The following is a 21,225-nucleotide window of genomic DNA, read 5'->3' on the forward strand; positions in this document are numbered from 1 at the left end:
CCGGGCCGTAAAACCGCCTCTGCGAGGGCGGCCGGGGGACCCGAGTCCCCTCGGAGCTCTCGCTTCCCCGCCTCAGGCAGCGCGGGCGGCCTAGCTAGGCAGGCCGGGATCGCCGCCGCCTCAGGTGCGGGCCGGGCCCGGCGAGGGGGCCGCCAGGAGGGGCCGACCCTGCTCCCCGCGGCGCCCGCGGCCCGGGATCGGCGCCTTCGCCGAGGAAGCCCCGCCGCCCCCTCAGAGCCGCCCCCCGCTGCCCCCTCACAGCCGCCGGGGCCTTCGGCGAGAGGCGCGGAAAATAAATCTTGCCAAGACACGCTGCCGGTTTTTTTCATCTTTTAATTCTGCTTCATGGAACCTTCACCGTTAAAAGAACATCACGACGTTTCAAATGAAAGTCTTATCGAAACGTTAAAAATGTGCACGGTTTGAAAAAAGCCGTGTTATGTGACTTATCCCAAATAACCAGAAAATCACAAATGCACTTCACTCAGAGCCAAATCCGACAAATTCTTTACACTTTTGATTAACTGGAAAGGCATCTTAGGAGTCTTCTTTTTTTCTCTCTGAGCCTTGTGTTGCTTATGGTAATTCAAACACACTTCCATTTGCGATGCAGAAGTCACACTACAGACAGAATAAGTTATTTTATTACAAGATATATAGAACATACTTTCTCTATTTGCAATCTTATTTTCAGCAGTTCTGCAGTGCAAATACCGCCACATCACAGGGTAGAAAATACTCAAATCATTACATAGGATATATGAACGAAATAAACTCAAATTATCAAAATTACAAAACAGAACTCGAAAGTATCTACAGTATTTATGATATAAATAGTGCAAATTATGTATCTACAGCGTAAGTATTTGGAGTATCGAAAACTTTTTGGAGTAGCCTTTTAAAGAACATAGTCAGCAGGAACCGGTCAGCATGACGACATTAGGGATTTTAAAACAAAATACAACACTCATTTCTTCAAGAAGAACTGTCGAGCTTCTTCCCAAGACTGGCGGGGGAATCTGTTGGACAGCTCAAGATAATCTTGAGAACTGAAAAATCTTTCTGTTGAAGACAGAACATAAAATTACCAATTTATTCGCTCTTAAGATAAGATGGCAATAAAACAAGAGTAAGGAACACAGAGACAATTCAAGATACTTTAAGTCATTTACTCCCCTCCCCCTACCAAAACCTTCTGAAATCATGTGGTAACACTTCTGTGGAGCTATGGAAATTGAAGTTTGGCTTTAAAGATGGGGGCAGAGGGCTCTGATGAGCAAAGGCTTAGATTTTTAAGCTTTTGGATCAGACTCTCTGCTTTATACATCGGAACATTATTTGTCTTTACACATTTTATGTTCTCGGACCCACTGGGGACCAATCCAGCCTCCTTCAAGTTCAGAGAGACTCAATGGTGCTCTCTCTGCTTAGCAGCTTTGTTTTCCACAAAGAGCTGTGGAGGAGTTTTGCTCCCCAATTCCCCCAAAGTTCACAGCACGATTAAAAATGCAGCTTTTATTCCTACGAGTACTGCTGGTGATGCGAATGGGGCTACGCATGCATGCACAGGTTTGCGGGGTCCGACCCTTCGAGCAGTGTGTTGCAGTGCAGCACCCAACAATGAAGTTTGTGCTTTCAAGTTTTATTCTAAGCAGTGTTATTGTTCCCGTTTGTTTTTGGGGACACCATCCTTCACATTCAAGTGATATAATGGATTAAAAAAATCCTGCTTATACTGTTATTAAGTCAGCTTTTTTGCAACTGGGGAATGTTTAGAAATCAAAACATGCGTGTCACCGGGTAGTCATCTTTGTTTAAAAGTTCATTCAGTTTGAAAATGGAAAATAAAAAGCAGTTTTCCCACTTGGTTTTTAGAGGTTTCTCAAGCAGATTTTCATGCAAACACAACCTTAGAAAGTTTGTGTTGCAGGCACTGCATGAGGCTGCTTCAGACTGAGAGTTATAATGTTGACTGTAAAAATCTCTATAAATTTATGTTAATTTTATAATTTATTTTTAAACACAAAGCTTGTGCTTTAGACCTAGAACTGCTCATCTTTTGCCAAACGTTCAGCAAAATGGTGGTGGATTTCTGCTTGCTATTAGGGAGCAATGACTGTCTGAGCGGCACACTTTATGCAAAATATGGGCGCCTCAAGACCAGACTCCTATCAACATGCTTGAATTTCAGATGTGTTGTGTTTAACAAGTAATAGCCGTCTTAGCTGAGAATCTTTCAAACATTTAGCCTAAAGAGGTTAACTGCATTTTACACAATATTGACAACAACTGAGGGGGGTAAAAGTTGCAACTCTTCTGCAAACTGACAAACTTTACAGGAAAATTACAGGACAGTGTTTTACTAATTTTTTTGGCTCCCCTGGTGTATTGGCATGGCTGTGTGGGTTCTGCAACTTAAGACTTTTGAAGGCAGCTTTTGTGGCAGCTAATTAAATATGCGCACATAGAGTATCACATTTTAAGACATGATACCACATAGTTTTAAATAAAGATTAACAGTCTGAATTCCTGATACGACGCGCAGCAGACTGGCAGACACGTATGTTTAAGTCAGAACGTAAGCTAAAGAGCCGCTCCCCAAACTGTAAAATCATTTTGCAATTTACTCGTGATGCAGATTAAAAAAGATTTAAATCACAACACAATATAGCATCTACACGTTTTGTTATCCAGTTGCTACTCTGTTACATTTAATTGGAGACATACCCCTCTGGTGAGATAACTGATTATCCACTTGGCCTGAACTCTGTGCAAAATCCTATGGGGGAGGGAAAAAAAAAGAAAACTGGCATCAGGTTTTCAGATCTTACATCTGAGGAATTAAAACAACATTTTAATGTCTTCATGGTCACTCAAAAATACTAATACTTTATGAAATCTGTAAATTAGCAAACTCTGGCTTGTTTTCTACATAACATAACAGAATACTGCCAGCACTTGAATTCTATAATATCTAGTGGATTTTTATACCTTTCTTTATAACTTTTTTTAAAAAATACTTTTAATACACAACAGAAAAAACAAGATTTTAATATCTTCTTAGGAAACAGTTATTTTCATGACTTTTAATTTAAAAGCACATTTACTGTAGCTGTGTTACTTTAAAACAAATGACTCCAGATAAACACTCTTACAAAATTCTTGCATTATCCCCATTTCATCGGCTGTGCTCCCCAGTGACCCGGGAGCCTGAGGACTGCTCCCAACAGTAAGCGAAGTTCTTCCACAGAGGAGATTAACTCTGTCCAATGCTGCAGCCAGCTGTGTAACCAGTTAATCTAAGTGCCCAACACCATGTGCGATCCCTGCTGCTATCGGACGGGATGCTGCATCCTCTGGTGTCAGCAAGGACACCGACTTCTCTTGGAACAACGTAAGGATTATGCAAGTCACCTGCCCCAGTACGGAGAGCACTTTTAGGATCCTGTCTTTTATTTGAGTGAGTGTATTCACTGAGCAGAGATGGTATTATTTGACATAAGAGATACAATTCAGCACATCATAGCTTCTCCTAAATATATATATATATATATTTAAATTATTTCAGCACATCTAGAAGCACAGAAGTAACAAAAATAAAAAGGATGATGTAAAATTCAGATGATGGAAATAAATCTGTTGGTAGGGAGGTATAATGTGGGCTGTTGTAAAATCCAGCAATCATTTTCCTTTGATTTGCGCTGCACACATTTAACACACTGTGTTTAAATGTTATATTTGTACACACCACCAAACTTTTACGTAAACGGGACTTCTTTTTGCATTCCCTGGCAGAGGAAGAACCTCATTTTCTAGTCACAGGGAAACATTTTACAATCTTTCCCAAACCTTCCACTGAAGCAAATGAGAGATTTGCTTGACAAACATTACCGAGTTGAAATAAAAGTACAGAGGCAAGTCTCTTCTGTGTGTGTGGGTATCTGAGCATTCCTTGGTTCCTTTCAGAATCGTTCTTTCACTGTGTGTGTGCGCACGTGCAACGTTTGGGATTAGATTTTAAAATGGGTAAAATACTAAAGTACCACTGAAGTCAGCAAAGACGGGAGACTTGACAGCACACAGGGATCTTCCGTAACTGAATATAACACCTTTTCTAAAAGCCTGCAAGAATAGTAGGTGGACTTGGCATCTGAGATATACTTCTAATTGGAAATAAAATTAATAACATTGACCCTTGTAAACATACTTAGGCTTCAATGTAGCTACTGGGGATTTAAATTTTGTTCCCTCTCTTGTGGCACAGAAATCAAGGTAAATAACCTTAATTATTCATATAGGGAACACTCTCTACTCTCATGGTTTTTTGGCTGAAAAAAACAAACTAAACTTGCTGCATTTCCTTGTAATGCTTAAATCATTTTTTGCCACTGCAACTTCTCGACTGAAATCTGTAGTTTCGCTATAATGAAGTAAAAGCTGAATTATTAACTTTGTATTTAACCCAAAGTTCATTACAATATGGCAAATTCTTCTCTAAGTTCCAAACTTTTTTTTTTAGCTGCTATGCAATTATTTTACTATTAAAAGGATAAAAAGTAGTTGCACTCAGAAGTTTGATGTTACGCTAAGACTTATAGTAAATATTTAGTTCTTGTACCTTCTCTCCCAAATCCGTGTAGCCTACCCTTGGACTAGCTGTAAAGCATTAGAAAAAAGAGCTTGACTAACGTTTCTGTATCAACAACAGTAACTTTGAGGTGACTGATACAGAGTTATTAGACTCCTAAAAGCATATTACTTTTTTAATAGTAGGGTGTTTATGAAAACTGAATTTATTAATTTGAAAATAGTCAATAAAATGTATGGAAAATATAAGGCATGCATAAAATCTGGTACATAAAGTACAGCATATAAATTTAGACAAAGGGAACAAAAATGCTGTAAATCCTTATTCAAAACAGTATTTGTAATGACCTCAGTGGCTTACTGTCAAAAATAAAGATTGCAAGATTAGACCGACAACATACGTTCTGTGTATTTTCTGCATAAAATATATACACTTCCGTTCAGTTCTCTCTGTAAATCTCTTGTATGCAGTATACAAATGTACATTTGTATGTAAACACATTAATATACCAATTTCAGATATGTTATATGTCCAGTAGTTTTTAAAAAATAAATATTTTAAGAATCGTCTTATAATAGCAGGATCTATGTCAAATCTTCCTAGCACATCCAATAACTTTAATGAAAACAGGTTCTGCATGTCATAGGGAGAACCTAAACTATGCGGTAACCTTTTAGTGTTGTAAAATGCCTCAAGTACAGGCATAATCTGTGGTTTGAAAAGGGCTGCAGAGAATCTTAAAGTACTTCAGTGCTGTTTACTTGTTTTACTTAAGTCAAATGATTTCCATAGACACAGCAAAGGCGAGAAAAGCCGTTGCAGTTATCCTGCACACCGCTGTTATGTTACTGCAATAGCTACCTGAATGAACGTGGCGAGTAAAACACAGCTCATCTCCTGCTCCAGGATGATCTTGTTCTGGGGGTTATTGTAACAAGCAGCTATTAGCGAAGGGAAGAGCACTTTGATTAAACGAGGATCACTGAAATACTGGAAAGGCAACTGGCACAGTTTTTGCAGCACTGTGGGGTGACGGCCAGATTGTACAATGATCTGCAAATACAAACATAACAAAATTAAACCACGTGATCTATCTGTTCTTCTTTTCCTGTTAACCAGCACGGGTTTTGAAGTCATGCTAAAAAAATGAACATGGCTGAGAAGTAAATACTAAAAATAAAGCTTACAACATTTAGTCCAATCAACTTCTGTTTTAGCGTGCAAGTATTATTTTTATTGCAGAGCAACACAAAGAATGTAAGGCTGTAAAACCTCTTTTTCCTGTATCATCCAAAATGACAGTAAGCAAATGTTCTCATGGATTAATCCAAAGATGACAATAAAAGAGAACATGTAATATCTTCAACTCAAAAGACAGAGAATTATAGCAGAGGGACTACTGTAAGTTAGAGCTGCAAAACAAAAAACCTGAACCCCTGTGTTATTTAAACACTGTAAGCATGCCTTTAGGGGAAAAAAAACAATCAAGAAAGAGATCACCAGGACTGTAAAGACCCTCCCGAAGCTCTCTCATCCTTTACTAGAGTGCTCTCTGGCCATTAGAGAGGACCCTGTTTCATGGGAGGTGTCTGCCACGCATTCTCAGGCACCAAAAAGAAAAGGTGATTGTAAGCTGCACAGCAAGGAGTTTCAGTAAGTAGAGACTCAGCAAGATCCTCCCATCTGTATTTCTTATCTCAGTTTCTATCAGTGCCATTGACTCTAAAAGGAGAATTGTTTAGATAAATGGGACTGTTGTCATGAAGCAGGCTAAGTTTACAACTGTGTACATCTGAAGAAATAAGGCAATGCTATTACTGGTCTCCTGCAAAGGAAGCTTTCCAATTTACTTGATATTCTTATACTCTTTGTGATAAACTAAAAAATGCCAAAATCGGATCTGTTCCAAGTAACCTTGATTAGACAATTATAATATGAAAGAGCTGTTTGACCCAAAGTTGGCTTTTTGGCATAGGAGGAAGCTCCTATAAGGTTAGAACACTGTAAAACTTAGGGTCATGACTGTAAATTGTACTTGGAAAAACACAATTTTACAGGTACACACCCAGACAAGACTGCATTCAAATTAAAACCAGAAGGACAGAAAGAAGCAGTCGAGACCACAGAAACATAAATTATAGGGATTTACAAGTTCTCAAAGCACTTTTAACAATACCTTCAGAGCACACTCTCAGTTGATAATGCAGTCCAGTTTAAAAACAAGATCAACAAAGTAACAGTTTGCATTTTTTTCAGTTCACCAGCCAAAAAGACATTGAAAACCTTTCAAAACACTAGTAGACATGTCTTAATGCCCTTAAAGACAGGAGGGATTTTTGACAGCCAAATATGTGACAATTAAGCATACGTTCAGACGCTGTTTTGAGGAAAATATCACTGAAACATTTGGATGATTCTAAAGTTAACTATTGGCTGCCACCCTGTAAGCAAGAGGATGCCTTTCAGGTTTGTGATTACTGTTTGGATTTTACATTACCCAGAGTGGCTATTATATAAATCTATGTTTTTCTATGGTAAATCCTACAATCAAAAAAGTACTTCAATCATAACTGTACTAGAAAAACTACAGCTGGTATTTCTGATCCAGGACAAAACAGCAGAACTCTTGACTTCTTTTTAACGGCCACTGTACACTTGATGAACAGGCAGAGGAAAAGAAGTGTTTGGGACTTTTCATTTTACACTTCACTTCCTTTATCTGTTCTAAAAATGCCATGAATAATTAGTGAGCTCTTGCCAAACTAACAGTGCAAGTACCCAAACAGCTTTCATGGAATTATTGCATTATCTTTTTCCTTTCAACATTTTTACTACTATGATCATATCAACATTAAAGATAGGAAGGTATATACATGGGGCTGCTGATTGTTTCAATCCTGTATTTATCCCATGTGGAATCAATTTAATGTTTTCAGCTTATTGTACAAATGCAGCTACTAAACCCAATACACTATATTAGGTACTCAGGAGAAAAAAAAAGTCACCTGTTACTGGAAAAAAACCCAAACCTCTAGCAGAGCACATATTCCTTGTTTCACTGTCAACTGGTGGAGAAAGTGAAATCCAGCACTTGACTTAGCAGATCAACAGAGAAGAAAACAAATGAAAACCTTGCCTATGACTTCTTTATGGTGGAAAAAGATGTCTCTTGACTTTTGTTTTTTTTTTTGAACAGTCACTTGGCTGAATGATCCCAGGGTGTTTTTCAGGCCTGGAATACTCATCTTACAAAACGCTCTAATATGAGACACAAACTCCTTAGTGAAATCCAGTGCAGGAAGCTTGCTTTTCCTCCTGCCACATACTGGAATCCAGACACATTTACTTAGAATTAGCTTTTCTTGTTGCTCTCTGCCTCAAAGTCAGATATGTCTGTCAAACATAACGAGATCCTAATTAAATCACCATATTTCTGTACAGTCAAGTATTTAAGCACCTGCTTAACTTCAGATATGTGCCTAGGTTCCATTAATACTTGCTTGTTGTTTTCTTTTTCTGAATTGAGACCTCTATATCAAGTTAGTACAAGTTACTTTTTTTTTAATCCAGAGCAGGCAATTCATGTTAAAGTTTTCTGTATTTCATTAAAAAAATTTGCTTACTCTCTGAATTTATACATATTCACACAACTTTATTCGTTTTGCTTGTGCTTAGCTTCAATAAATTCCAAAGAAGATGCGCTTGCTTAGCTTAGCTAATTTTTGACCCAACACAGTAAACATTAGAATAACCCTCTGAAGACCCAAATTACACACAGGTAAGAGACACTGCAAATACATTTCTGAAATGCTATTTCACAATGAATTAAGGAAATTTTTCTTCATTAATTTTGTCTACCAGCCAAACTCAAGACCCTGACACATTTCAGAGGTGAAGCCCCTGTTGCAGAGCATGGTGATGTGGTTTGGGGTTAGCACACCAGAAAGCACTGCCCAGTGGCACTGTCTACTCTCAATGTAAAAGCCTGCTGAAAATGAGGGGCTAGAACATCTTAAATCCTTTACTGTGCTGAACTGAAGCAACCTCTACGCTGTACAAGCCGACGGATAGCAAGGCTGCACAATATATGGCACTCTAACATCTGATTTTGTGTACTTTCAACCTTTGCTAAAAGTCACCTTTAAGAATACAAATTTCCCTGCTTGGTCTCTCTCTGAATTTCCAGCTTTCCTATATGACACGTACGCTGCGCCTACTGAACCCACACTAGCTGACTGTCCAGCACAATGACTAATGTGATGACCTGTGGGAACTTTTTACTGGGCAACACCTTTCAAGGTTGCCTATCAGTTATCTTCTTCTTCTGTCACTCCCACCAGTTTATAGCCTTCTGCAGGTCCCGCTAATTTGCTTAATCTCTGACTCTGGAAGGTGCACTCTGCACCCTCAAGTGCAGTAACCATCTTGGATCCAGTGTATTGGTACTTCTGAAGTTTATCACTTAGGAAAGCATGACGCATGATTTCTACAGTCTCTAGATGGAATCTATTCCTTCAAGTTTACTTGGGCCAATATTCACTATATAGTATATTGCTTGGCATTTGCTGCAATTCTTCTAAGCTGTGAAAGTCTGCAGCAGTATAAAAGTCAGTGTTTCAAAACAGACTACAATGACAAAAGCCAGCAATATGCCACACAGCACTTGAGCAATAAAAAAGGACAATCAATCAAAAAAATTAAAAGCTCCTTGTGGTACGGAACAGTAATAAAATTGTAAGGGAACTCATCGTTTTGCTGGGAGGTAAGGCTTCCCCTGTCACTTAGGTAGGGTATCTGGCTACAGACCTGAGGTGACTGCTGGAAGAATATTCCACCCTGGACTCTGCAGGATGTCCTTGTATTCCCACCAGGACAGCTCCAACGGCCTTCCTCTCCTGCCACTGCTTCCTGGCACCTTGTAAAGGAGATCCTCCCAGGAGTGAAGGCCTTTGCTAGGGCACTAATAAACCATATGGACCCGAGTAACTTGGGTACAATTTTCCTCCGGTTAGCAAAGGGAATGTTGCAGCTCATTTAAGTTTTCTGCAAAGCTCCAAGGCCCCAAAAATAGCTTTCTGATGACCCTGTGGGAATGAGAATCATAAAAATGTGACTCCTTTCCTTGCTTGCAAGGGCAGGGAGAAAACTGCTGGCATACACAGGGGTAACCTTCACATGAGAACTAGCAAGGCAAAGATGTTTTGGTGAATACCTCCTAATTCTCTTTACATACTGTATATACATATATTTGTCTTTCACTTAACCTTTCTCTATATTCCTTTTATCATGAAGGAAAACTATAATTACTTTTAAATGCATATCTATGAATTTTTGTCAAAGCAGGGTGACAGAATCTTCATAACTAATAGGATCCTAATCTTTTGTGTGATACAGCAATGATACAGAATGTATCAGCATATATGGTTAATTTTACAAGAAAATTAAAATAAGAGTCCTCTAGTCTTTGCAACTATCTTCATGTTCAGGTAACTGAGTTTATAAGCATCTTGCAAGTAATAAACAAAATTTTCATTGAGAAAACTAAAATGTCAGCCAGAAAGTTGAAGACTTTATGTATATAAAATATTGAACAAATATTAGCCAAATTGAAGTGAACTGATAATTCATATCTTCTTATCATGCATATATTCGTATGTCCTAATTGGACATGTAATGTAGATGCATGCTACTAATTTTTCAAGAACCAGTAGCTGAATCAAATTGCTTTGTGAAATTTACATTTTTTAAACTACGGAGTAGCGTTTTTGGTGACAATCTAAATTTCTAAGTTGTAATTGCACACATTTTATATCTGTAAAGCATTTGAAAAAAGAGAAACTAACTGAGTTTAAAACTTTGCCTGCAACTTTCTGGAGATTTAAAGAAGATTAAGATCACAGATTGGTTTTGAATGGTTCTATGCATCTGTGTTAAATATTGTCAGATATTTTATTACAAGCAAAAAAAAAAAGGTTCAGTCTCAGACCAAGAACTTTTTCACTCCTCGTGCACTATGCACGGTTAGTCCAAGATTCCTGCAGAGTGGAAGTGCTGATTTTTAGAGCAATATTTAGTTGAGTTCTATTGATGGATTTAGGTTTTCTTGTTTCACTTGGACATTTGCAGCTCTGGGAAGGCATCATTCATGTCAGTTCTTTATTATCCATACATACCACAAAAACACTGGAATTATCTTTCAAAGAGGCTAATTAATTTTCTGGTCAGGAGAAACTTAAAGCCAGCAGCAAGCTTTTTGTCTATGCAAAGGCAAAACGAAGAACAGAGGCATTAGTATTCAACTGATTCAGTAAACCAGGTTCTAAACTGGGCTAGACTGGAGAATCATAATATTATCAATCAATTATTACCATTTACTGAGGATTATCCATACATTTAGAAATCTACAAGACATTAATCACATATCTAAAATGATAGTAATATTTAACATTCTATTCAACTATTTCCTCAAAGGTTGCTTCCCCCCTGCCCCAAATATCAGTATTAAAAAAATCTCATCACAGTATTCCAGACTAAAAATGAGTTGTTTTAAGCCTGGCAAGAAGCTGTTCTCCTCCAAATACTGTTGGAATATTTTTATGACCTTTAAGGTCTTTTCCAACCTAAGTGATTCTATGAAAGTTAGACAACGGACAGGGCTGGGGAACACAGCCGATGCTGACCCTTGAAGACCTGTGGGGTATACACGAGAGCCCTCAGCCCCAGGCTAACTCAGAAACATGGACGTGTACTTCCATAATTTCTGTTTCATTTTTGGGACGCTTGCTGAAGACTTTTCACAAACATAACTGGAAGACATGATTTAAGCGTTCCCAAACAGAAACACCATATGTGGGTACTTTTCATAGCAGATCCTCTGAGTTCTTGTTTTCATTCCATTGTGCTGCCCCATGGTTTCCTTTATCACAAATTTCCCACTACCATTAGGGCAATGATTCTGCAAAAGCTTATTTTTTTGTTAAGGTGACATGTCACTGAAGTCACCAGTAACATAAAGGTGTACAGCTGTGCTTTCCACACGACAAATACCAGAAAAGCTCACCGCAGCCTGGATACTGTCCCACATCTCTCCTAGTAACCACCTGGTTACTCTGCCTGCCAGCTCATGTTGCCTTCCAGAAATCAACTACACAAAAGTAAGATTTAAAAAATGAGTGTGTCTAGGTATTAACTTGATCATATTGTTTGCTTATTATTTCTCTTCCTTTTTCTATATCTTAACATTATGTCATTGTTTATGCTGTTAAAATACGCCACATAAAAATGCAGAAACTTTGGGACCAAATACGTCGCTGGGATCAATGGCACTGCTAGGGCACAGCCACCATAAATTAGACCTGCAGGGGTAGTGGGATGTCCAGCTAACAAAGTAGAGGTGATGTCCAGCAACTCTCAGCTGCCATCCGAGCACCTGGAACAGCACATACGATACCAGGTCTCCTCCGTAACAGAGGGATGCTTGCTTGGAAACACTGTGGCAGGAAAAGAGCATGACTTATGGGTGCTTTCTGTAGCCTATCAGTTTCTTTCATCCACAGAAGAAAGGAAAAATTGCTTCTCGCTGCTTAAAGATAGGAGAGAAAGGAGAAAGATTGCCAAAGAGAGAACTGAAATCTGCAGCCAGAAAAACACCCCAAATATTAAGACTTGAAAAAAACCTTGTAAGTCATGTAACTGCACCACTCTCGCATGATGAACTCTGTGTTTTTAGTACTCTACAGTCAAGCTGGTGTTTTTTAGTAATTTTGATCAAGTATTAGAAGTTGTAGCTTTTTTATCAAATGAAAAGTAAGACAAAGCACCTTATGTTAAGGTGAAGTGGATACAGAAAAATCGAGTTGAATTGTAACTCTGTAAAGTTTAAAACTTCCTGAAACAAAACCCTCCTCAGCTCTTGGAGAGGAAAAAGTGCTAATGAAATGGAGTATTCCACAGGTACTTAGGAGCACATATAGTGATTATCACTGTTAGCAGAATTAACTTTTCTGGAAAAACATCCTTCTCAATACAATTTCCTTTTATTTTTATGTAATGAAGCATTAAAATGTGCTCTTCTACTTGACTGTACTCTTCTGCTATAATGATTTCACATTCAGATGCAATTTTCTTAGAGCAACTCAGACTAAAAAGCTAATGGTTCTTGAAGGGGGACTCCTTGCCTTTTCCACTATCTCCTATGAACTATGGTTCCAAACTTGAAAATGGCCATTATAAACATTTGGATCTTAAAATTGTACTATTGGTATGGGAACTGTTAATGTTTCTTTTCTATTTATTTATCATTTATATAAATGCCAATTCTAATTTGTACAAACAACCGAATACTTTATTGAACAGGAACTGAAATGCTGCACATCTAATCTCTGTTACTACAGTATTCCATCAAACTGTTAAATCCTTTTGTTTGATGTCAGGTTATTTACAATTTTGTGAAAGAAATAAGTCTTTATATTAGTAGCCTAGAGTTTCTCTTCAAAGTTAGATCTGTATTATTTCTTTGCTTCTATGTAAACAGATCCCATACTGCTAGTATTTAATCAGCAGAATACGTCACCACTTAGCTCTTCTTCTAAGGTCAAGCTCTTCTCTTTCCATTTTGCAAACTCCACTATTGCCAAGGCTCTGAGCAAAGAATGTTCTAAATTCCTCCTAACATTTATCAGGAATCATTTCTATGCAAAAACAATATTCCAGAATGCTACATGCAAATTTAAAAATAAGAATTTTGTCTATTTGAAAAATTCCAGTGTTTATTTTCTTAACATCACATGTAAGCTTTCAGAGAAGATAAGAGAGTTCAGAAATAACATTAGTCTTCCTATAAGCCCCATTATGAGCATTGCCCTTTTAGAGCTAGCTCTATGGTTTAAGCACATGGATTCAGTAGTGCTCTGTGTATACATAACAAAGAAAAAATTATCCAAGCAGTTTTTGTGTAATCATCCTAAGCGACTTGAGCATTTAGGATAGAACAATGGCAAATACAAGCACAGTGGTACAGTCAAGATGTAACAATGTTTATCAGAAGTGATGCTAGTGGGAAATTTAGGTAAAGAAGTTCTTTATACGAAGCTCTTGAAAAATGGTTGCCCAAAATGACAAATAACAAGTCACCTTAGTTATAACAAATATATATATGCTTATATATAGTGTATATATATACTTACTATAAGTATACATAGATTAAAATCAGCAATAAATAAAATAAATACTATTAAACAGATACAGTAAAAGATAAGGTCCATTACAATGTGACGAGAGGAGAATGGAAACAATTCTAATATGCATTGAGGCTATTTGTGAATTTAGCATGTGCCCAGGCTACAGGATAAATTAGCAGTCTAATGCCTGAACTAGCACAGGTATTAAGGAAAAGTCTAACTTTAAAAGTGATAGCATTTTAGCATTTAACATACTGACATAAAAATAAACGTTTAAGCATGTGAGGTTGCTATCATGCTTAATGTTAATCATATGCTTAAGTACCTTGTTAAATGGAAGTGTATCACTGCTTTCTAGAAAATGGTAAGCTACATGATTTCCAAAACAATGTAACAGGAGACTTATATGTTTAAGTGTTGGCCTAAGAATTTTTAATCAGAGGAGAGTATTACACATCAAAGGTATTGAGAAATACATATATTCTGTAAGCTCAAAAAAACCCCACCCCACCATCATGCTGTGTCTCAAATTCTCAGGTATTGTTCTGAACACTGAAATTATTAGAATTAGCCCTTGCAGCCCTGTGCTATTTTTGAAGAATCATCTTCACACTTAAGTAACATCTTCACCTTTGATACGTACTACTTGTAACTTTAAGCTGCTGCTTTGGGCATGATTCTCTACTCATTTACACAGGTGAAACTCAACCGATGTGAATGAAGAATTCTTGGTTTAAAGGCTGGAGAAGAAACAGGACCTTAGTCAACAAGTTCAAATAGCCTGTTGGCAGAGGTTTCTGCTATCGTCCCTGAAGACAGCTAGTTTGGGTCAAAATCCCCAGAAGGTGTGAGTAATTAAAATATTGCAGTCTAAAACACAGAAAATCTTTCTGTCTCTCCTCAAAAGCAAGCATTTTGTCACTCTCTAAAACCCTACCTGCAAGTAAAAATTTTATTACTAGTATATTTTGTCTTCTGTCTTCCACAATAAATGTAAAGTGTTTGTGAAAATATCTGATCATGAACTAAGAACACTGTGAAACACTGAGCCACTGAGGTTACAGAGCTGGCTGAGGAAAAGCTTCTCCAAACAGATAGCAAGAAAATGTACTTTTCCACCATGAAAAATGTGCTACAATTTACCCACCGCTAAGGGGAGAGAAAGATGAGCAAGATTTTCCATAATACTCAATCTGCAATATTTAATGCATTTCATTTTTAATTTTTGTTTCAGTATCACTTCAATCAAGTGTTACTTGAGCTAAATAAGATGAAATGGGTTTGGGAGACTTTTTTGGGCCTCTTGCAGGCTCCCACCCTTAGAGCAGCATCCCAGTACTTGGAACAACTGTCAACTGCCTGAGCCCAAAGCTGTGAACACAGAGCAGGCTGGCGTCCCCTCCATGTGGGGCCAGCGATGTTGGGGACAGTCACTGTGGGTCTGCAGAGACTTGGAAAACTTACGGTTTATGGGAGAAGTACAGGGAGTTCCCTCACACATGAGGCGAGACAGACAATAGCTCACAAGGCCTGATTAAATACTTGCAGGCTTTAGACTTTGTTTTAAATTTCTGTGTGAAACTTTATTCTCATGAAAAGGAGAGACCGACACGCTGGGTGGGAACGAGGCAGAGCGAAAGCAGGCGTTGTGCAAGCTTCTGTGTCCATCTCCGCCAACGGATCTCCACCAGCCAAACCCATAATATTCCAGGCCCAGGTCTTAGCTGAGAAAAAACTGCTTATTAAGCAGGATTATGCCAAACTCTGTGGTGTTTTTTTTGATGTGGACAAAGGTCCACTGGGGATTAAGCTGAGACCACCAAACTCTTTATTCCTGACCCAGGAATAAGAATAAGAAAGTCTCTCTCCAGAGGTGGCATTAGCTCCTTGCGCACTCTCTCCATTGCTAAGCTTTAGTTATAGACTATATTTTACTGGCTTTCACGGCATTGGGAGCCAAGTTTATTCTTTTGTGTTTACAGTTTAAGAATAAGACAATAAGATAAATCCAAGTGCATTAATTTCTCATTTTAATTCTTAGACACTCTCTCTTCTGCTCCTACAGGAATCAGTCAGCCATCGTAAACTGAAACTAAATAGGCTTGATTTCATGTTGGGTCTTTGCTCATATTAAATTACCTTGCCCACACCCTCTCAAAAGGAAAAAAGAAAAAGAAATATTTGTGAAATATGCAGTCCCACATGCGCCTGCTGGATTTTGTTTAGTCATAGATCATTCTTAAAAAAGAAAAAGTTCATTGGTAAGCTCAAATAACAACAACGGTGTCTGACAAATTACCTAAGAGGCATCCCCACTTTTCATTGACTGCCTAGATAGGAATGCCATCTTTTGTGAAGATATTGGTTCATGTAAGCGAATTTATGTGGTCTGAGCATGTAAGGCTGATAACGAAAAAGCATACTTTATAGATCTGTTTTAATTTACTCCATTTTAACATGGTGAGTTTAATCCTTAGAGGATTTTTTTGTTCACAAGCTGAAGTGCTCCTAAATGATAGTCAAGACTACAACTTGACATGAATCACTCTACTTGCTGGAATCGGCTATTCCACAAAATTTAGCAGGCATATTTTTCATTCAGATCTATAAAGCTTTAAAAGGTTGTGGGTTTTTGGCTTCTTTTTTTAAAAAAAGAACTAAACCCACAACCTCAACATGAAATCCATTCTCCTAAAAATCCCTCCTCTGAAATGTAACTAACAAAATCAGAATGAAGTAATTTCAGATACTATTCACTTAAAAATATGGACACTACCTATATGGTAGCTACAAATTCCTGCATCTTTACTCATGTACTGAATTTTCAAAACCTCTACCTACCAGATCAAAATTGTTCCAGGCACTCCATAGCCCCGAAAGCAACATGAATAATGAAAGTTTAATGATGGCCATAAACAACCAATGATGGCCGTAAACAACCCATATGAAAAGTCTACGTAATATTTTTATAACCATTCTTCCAAGTTTTCCTGTCAACCTTTGATTTTCACAATTTTTCCATCTTAAAAGTATTTTTCTTCCTTCATGCTAACACTAGAGGAAACTGGCCACATACTGAAACTCAATAAGCACTAACACTGTCAAAAGCACAAAATAATTTCCCTACAGAAGGCAACATTTAATCTAAAGTCACTTTGTAAATGTCCCTTACAATGTAGCAGTACTTCTAACCATAGTCAGGATATATGCCATATACATATATATGTATGTGATATACACTTACTGTGGGATAAAGTGTATGGCTATTTTATGACAGAAGTAAGACTTGCCACACACAAGAAAAATGCTAAATGTAAGAAATAAGCAAATAATAATAATAAAAAAACAGAACCTCCATCCAAAGCCTTTCTTGGGGACTATCTACCTTGTTTTCTTTCTGCTGGAAAAGAGTAATAAATTTCATGAACCTTTCAGAACTGTGCCTAGCATACAATATATTAATTTCTTTGAACATTCTATTTATGTCTGTGATACAGCTGTGTGATGATTTGTATTTTAAGACAAGAGAAATTTCCCTCCCAAAATATTCTGTAGTATTACTATTCCTCAGTCCTTTAACTGGAACAAGCTGATATGCCTGAAACATGTTTTGCAAAAAATTTTCCACATGTATATAGCAAGGGTCAATTTCTAGTAAGTGAATGGCACTATTAAATCTAATTTCATGTGCTTCTACTTTCAACATATGGATTATTAGATGTTAACATTTCAATTATTTGTAAATTTACAATAAGAGTAATGTACCCTTCTTATGGACACCACTGTCTAGGGATAAAAGGTTTGGAGTGACAGAGAAATAAGTTAGTTAAACTTATAAAACTGGAAGGCAAACTTTTGGGGATGGAACGGGAATGGTTTATGTATCCAGTTTTTTCCAGTTGCATTGGTTACTCTAAGAGAAGTTCTTACTTCTATCTACGAATCTAACTTGATAACTATTTTTCAAAAGCTGCATACACTTTTCCCTAGTTGTTTCACAGAGATTTTGTTTTTCAGTCTGTATCCTACACACCCCAAAAGTTAGTGAGACGCTTCTAGAGCACTCTAAACACAGTGTGTGTCAAAGACGGAAAGAACAAAAGCTATTTTTATTTAAATAAATGCATAGTAAGACAAATGAACAATGCAACTTCTTTTGGAGCCTGTCAGGCAAGATCCTGAGCCTGAGGATCTGATCTGTGATGACTTTTCATATGAAAAATACTCACTAACTGCAATGAATATGGAAAGATTTTTACTCCCAATACAGTAATGTGAAAAAAGCCAAATCGTCTGTCATTCATGTTAATTTAATTATGGAACCACATTCAATTATCCAATATAATATGCAAATGAAGTGAGTTGACAGCACATGCCAATTATATTCATCACCATAATTAAATCAAACAATGAAAGGGAATAAAAACGTAATAAAATAGAAGGATATTTTTAATTAACAAGAATTATAATTAGAAACTGTAATCCTATAGTCTGATATAGCATGATTGGCTTATTGAAAGATTGGACATTATTTTTATTATGCAGTTTAGTCTTACATATCTATCCTCAGTATCATGGGACCTGTTTTTGTATGTTAATAGATTAAATGGTGGCCAAAACAGAATCAGTTTCCTTGATCACGCTTCATGCAAAGCAGATGCCTAATAAAGCTGAGCTCTGCTACAGCATGATTACAGAATCCCGTCTCATGAAACACAGGCTGTCTTAACACTATAGTAAACAAAAGTTCACGTGCCGATACAAAACAGACAGTGCAGTTTAGGCTTGACTAATGACGTTAAAGCATTTAAAATATTAAAGAAACACTCTTTGCTTTTTTAAATTTTCAGTTTCATAACTGATTTATTTCTTTGGTGACAGCAGCTGCCCTGGAAAAGCTTTATGAATGCTAAAAGAAAACACAAAAAGAGGAAAAGAATATTATATGTGGGCAGAGTCAGCAAAATCATAGTCTTTAAAATAAACAGAGCAAGCACTATCAAAACACTTAGGAATGTGTTCCTTAGGAATCTATTGTCCTCATTGCTCCCCAACAGAATCACTTGGGCATAGACCAAAAGCCAACCGTGGTGAAAACGCTAAGTGGGACCCCAGCCACTGTCTCTGTGTGTGTGCAGGACCCGCCATAAGGCCCTCCTCTTATTTGGGGCTCCTGGAAAGTGCAGTGAAATATGAATCTTGAAGCCATAGGAGAGAAAAGAACTTTCCTTTTTAATTTGCCACTCAACTAACTATAAAGACTTTTAAGATAGTGTAATAAAACCAGACAAGCCTATATTACTTTAAATGATTGGCATATGATGCTCTTGGAAGATTTTCTTCTATGAATGTGAAATATTTAGGAAATTGCCCTTTTATTATTTTGACTGCATAGTGGTAATAATTCACCTACTTAAATCATAGTACTACTACAGAAGGTCAATGTTGAGGGTGACAGGCTGTAAAAGTTCCTTTTTAGAAATCTATCTATTCTCCAAACTGGGAAACTGCACATTTTTTAAATAATTAATGTCTTTTTTTTCCTTTATTCCAGTACGCCATTTGGATATTTATCTGTTGATGTGGATAGACAAAGGAATCGCAAAAGGTACACCAAAAACTTCGAACAACTATTTGTTCTTTCTTTTGAGAGTTGGAAGGAATTAAATCATACAAAGGTTTGTAGGTATTCATTTGTATTTATGTTTTTGTAAATTTAGAGAGGAAACTAAAACATTTCAAAACAAATGTATGTTTGACTGCAAGAATAATGTAAATCTGCTTTGAAATATGTCGGTTATTGACTCCTTTAAAGTTCATTCAAATACTAAATAAAAAGACCTATCAGGCTCCATGAAATGTTTTCATAGCTCAAGTCTGGTATATCTATTTTTATTATGCAGTTCTTTCCAGGAGTTCAAACCTACTATTTGAAAGCTTACACTGTGAGACCAATTTTTTATTTTTAGTAGGACTCTGCAGATGATCAACAACCAAAGAAAAAATTGGAAGCTCGTAACATAATAAAAAATTAAACCATAACTGAATTAATAGAAAGCAATTCCCTTTTCATGAAAGGCAGCATACCTTTAGACCAATACTGTTAGTGCTGTTAGACCAATAGTAACAGCACCTGAAAATAATGACTGTAAGCAAGTTTCACTGCCTGCCTAGTAATGAAAGGAAAAATACTTCCTTTTACTAAAAAAAAAAACCCCAAACCCCCCAAAACAACAAAACCCAAAACAAACCAACCTTCCCTGCATTCTGCAAGTATCTGAGTGAGCAGTGCTTCGGTTTTTCAAAATGGTTTTTAAAACAAAATAACCCAAACCAAAATGCCACTTCCTCAGTTAAAAGCTTATCAGATAATAATATCAGAAATTTATTAAAAAGTTAAGCTAAGCACATCATAACATCTCTTGAGATACTACCACCAAAGCAAACCACTGTAAGAGACTGCTTTTAGTGTATGAAAAGCACTAACATACTGCAGTTGTTTAACCAAAGACCTAAACTCGACTCTCAGTCTTGAAAATTAACTGAGTCTGGGGGTAGATCAGCAATGGCACATGACCTCAACCCCAAGCACACACGCTGAAGACCCCAAGACACTGCAAAATCACCAGCTGGGAAGCATGCCCACAGACAAATCCATTTTGCACATACTTAGTCTCTTGACTGCCTGCTGACAGCCACTATAGCCAGCTGCTGCCATGGCACAGAGCCTGCTCACCATGGTCGGAGCTTCACCCCAGGGCACGAGCACTAAACAGCAATAGGCACTACAGACTACTATAACTGACATTGCTGGTAGGAAATCCCTCTTCTGTGCTATTCCTGGCACGTTTATAGTTGCAAGTCCTCCATGCAATGAATCGCATCTGTTTATACTTGTGTGTCAGAAAAGAAATTTTTAAACTGCAGAGAAAAGACAACATTGTTCGCTGGCACTTCTGGATGCCAGCACGACCCCTTGTGTAGCAGTGGGAATCAGAAAATGGCAGCAATATTACATGGATATTCAAAACTACCATATTAAAAAGTGTTGCCCACAGTCAGCTCCAGACGCCAAGTGGGATTTGATTGCACAGTCTAGGAAGGCTGCAGGAACCTCCCTCCAGCTATGGCCAAAGCCACAGAAACATTACTATATAATTACATTGTATAATTATACAATATTTCTGACAATATTGTCGGCTTTAAGATATTACAACATTCCAGTTACAGTCAACAACTCTTAAGAACGTTATCGGGCAGCTTCTCTCTAAACCTTTGCTGACAAGTTGTAACATTTTCTTCTGCTCTTCAGCTTAACTGATGGGACTGATCCCCCACCCCAAAAGCTGAACAAAACCAGGAACCAAGTGTTACAAGTATGGAGAGAGAACAAAACGAGTAACTTCACAAAATATAGCATTCAGCTGAACCATATCAAAGACATAGGCACCATAACAC

The 21,225-nt window shown here is 37.4% G+C and overlaps 1 protein-coding gene across 2 annotated transcripts in view; it reads right to left on the reverse strand.

Moving 5' to 3' along the window:
- Positions 1-315: 315 nt before the first annotated feature.
- SCAPER (S-phase cyclin A associated protein in the ER) overlaps positions 316-21,225 on the reverse strand; it is a 180,549-nt gene continuing 159,639 nt past the window's right edge. The window contains exons 30-32 of one of the 2 annotated variants that reach the window (XM_064456758.1): positions 5,450-5,641; positions 2,728-2,779; positions 316-1,062 (exon numbers count right to left, since the gene is read on the reverse strand). In XM_064456758.1, coding sequence (XP_064312828.1) covers positions 968-1,062; positions 2,728-2,779; positions 5,450-5,641 — 339 coding nt within the window. In that variant the 3' untranslated portion in view covers positions 316-967. Of the gene's footprint in view, positions 1,063-2,727; positions 2,780-5,449; positions 5,642-17,918; positions 18,677-21,225 lie in introns of those variants that run through there. The other variant, XM_064456759.1, reaches the window with a different exon arrangement.

The sequence above is a fragment of the Phalacrocorax carbo genome, chromosome 7 (assembly GCF_963921805.1).
Source record: "Phalacrocorax carbo chromosome 7, bPhaCar2.1, whole genome shotgun sequence".
In the NCBI taxonomy this organism is placed as follows: domain Eukaryota; kingdom Metazoa; phylum Chordata; class Aves; order Suliformes; family Phalacrocoracidae; genus Phalacrocorax; species Phalacrocorax carbo.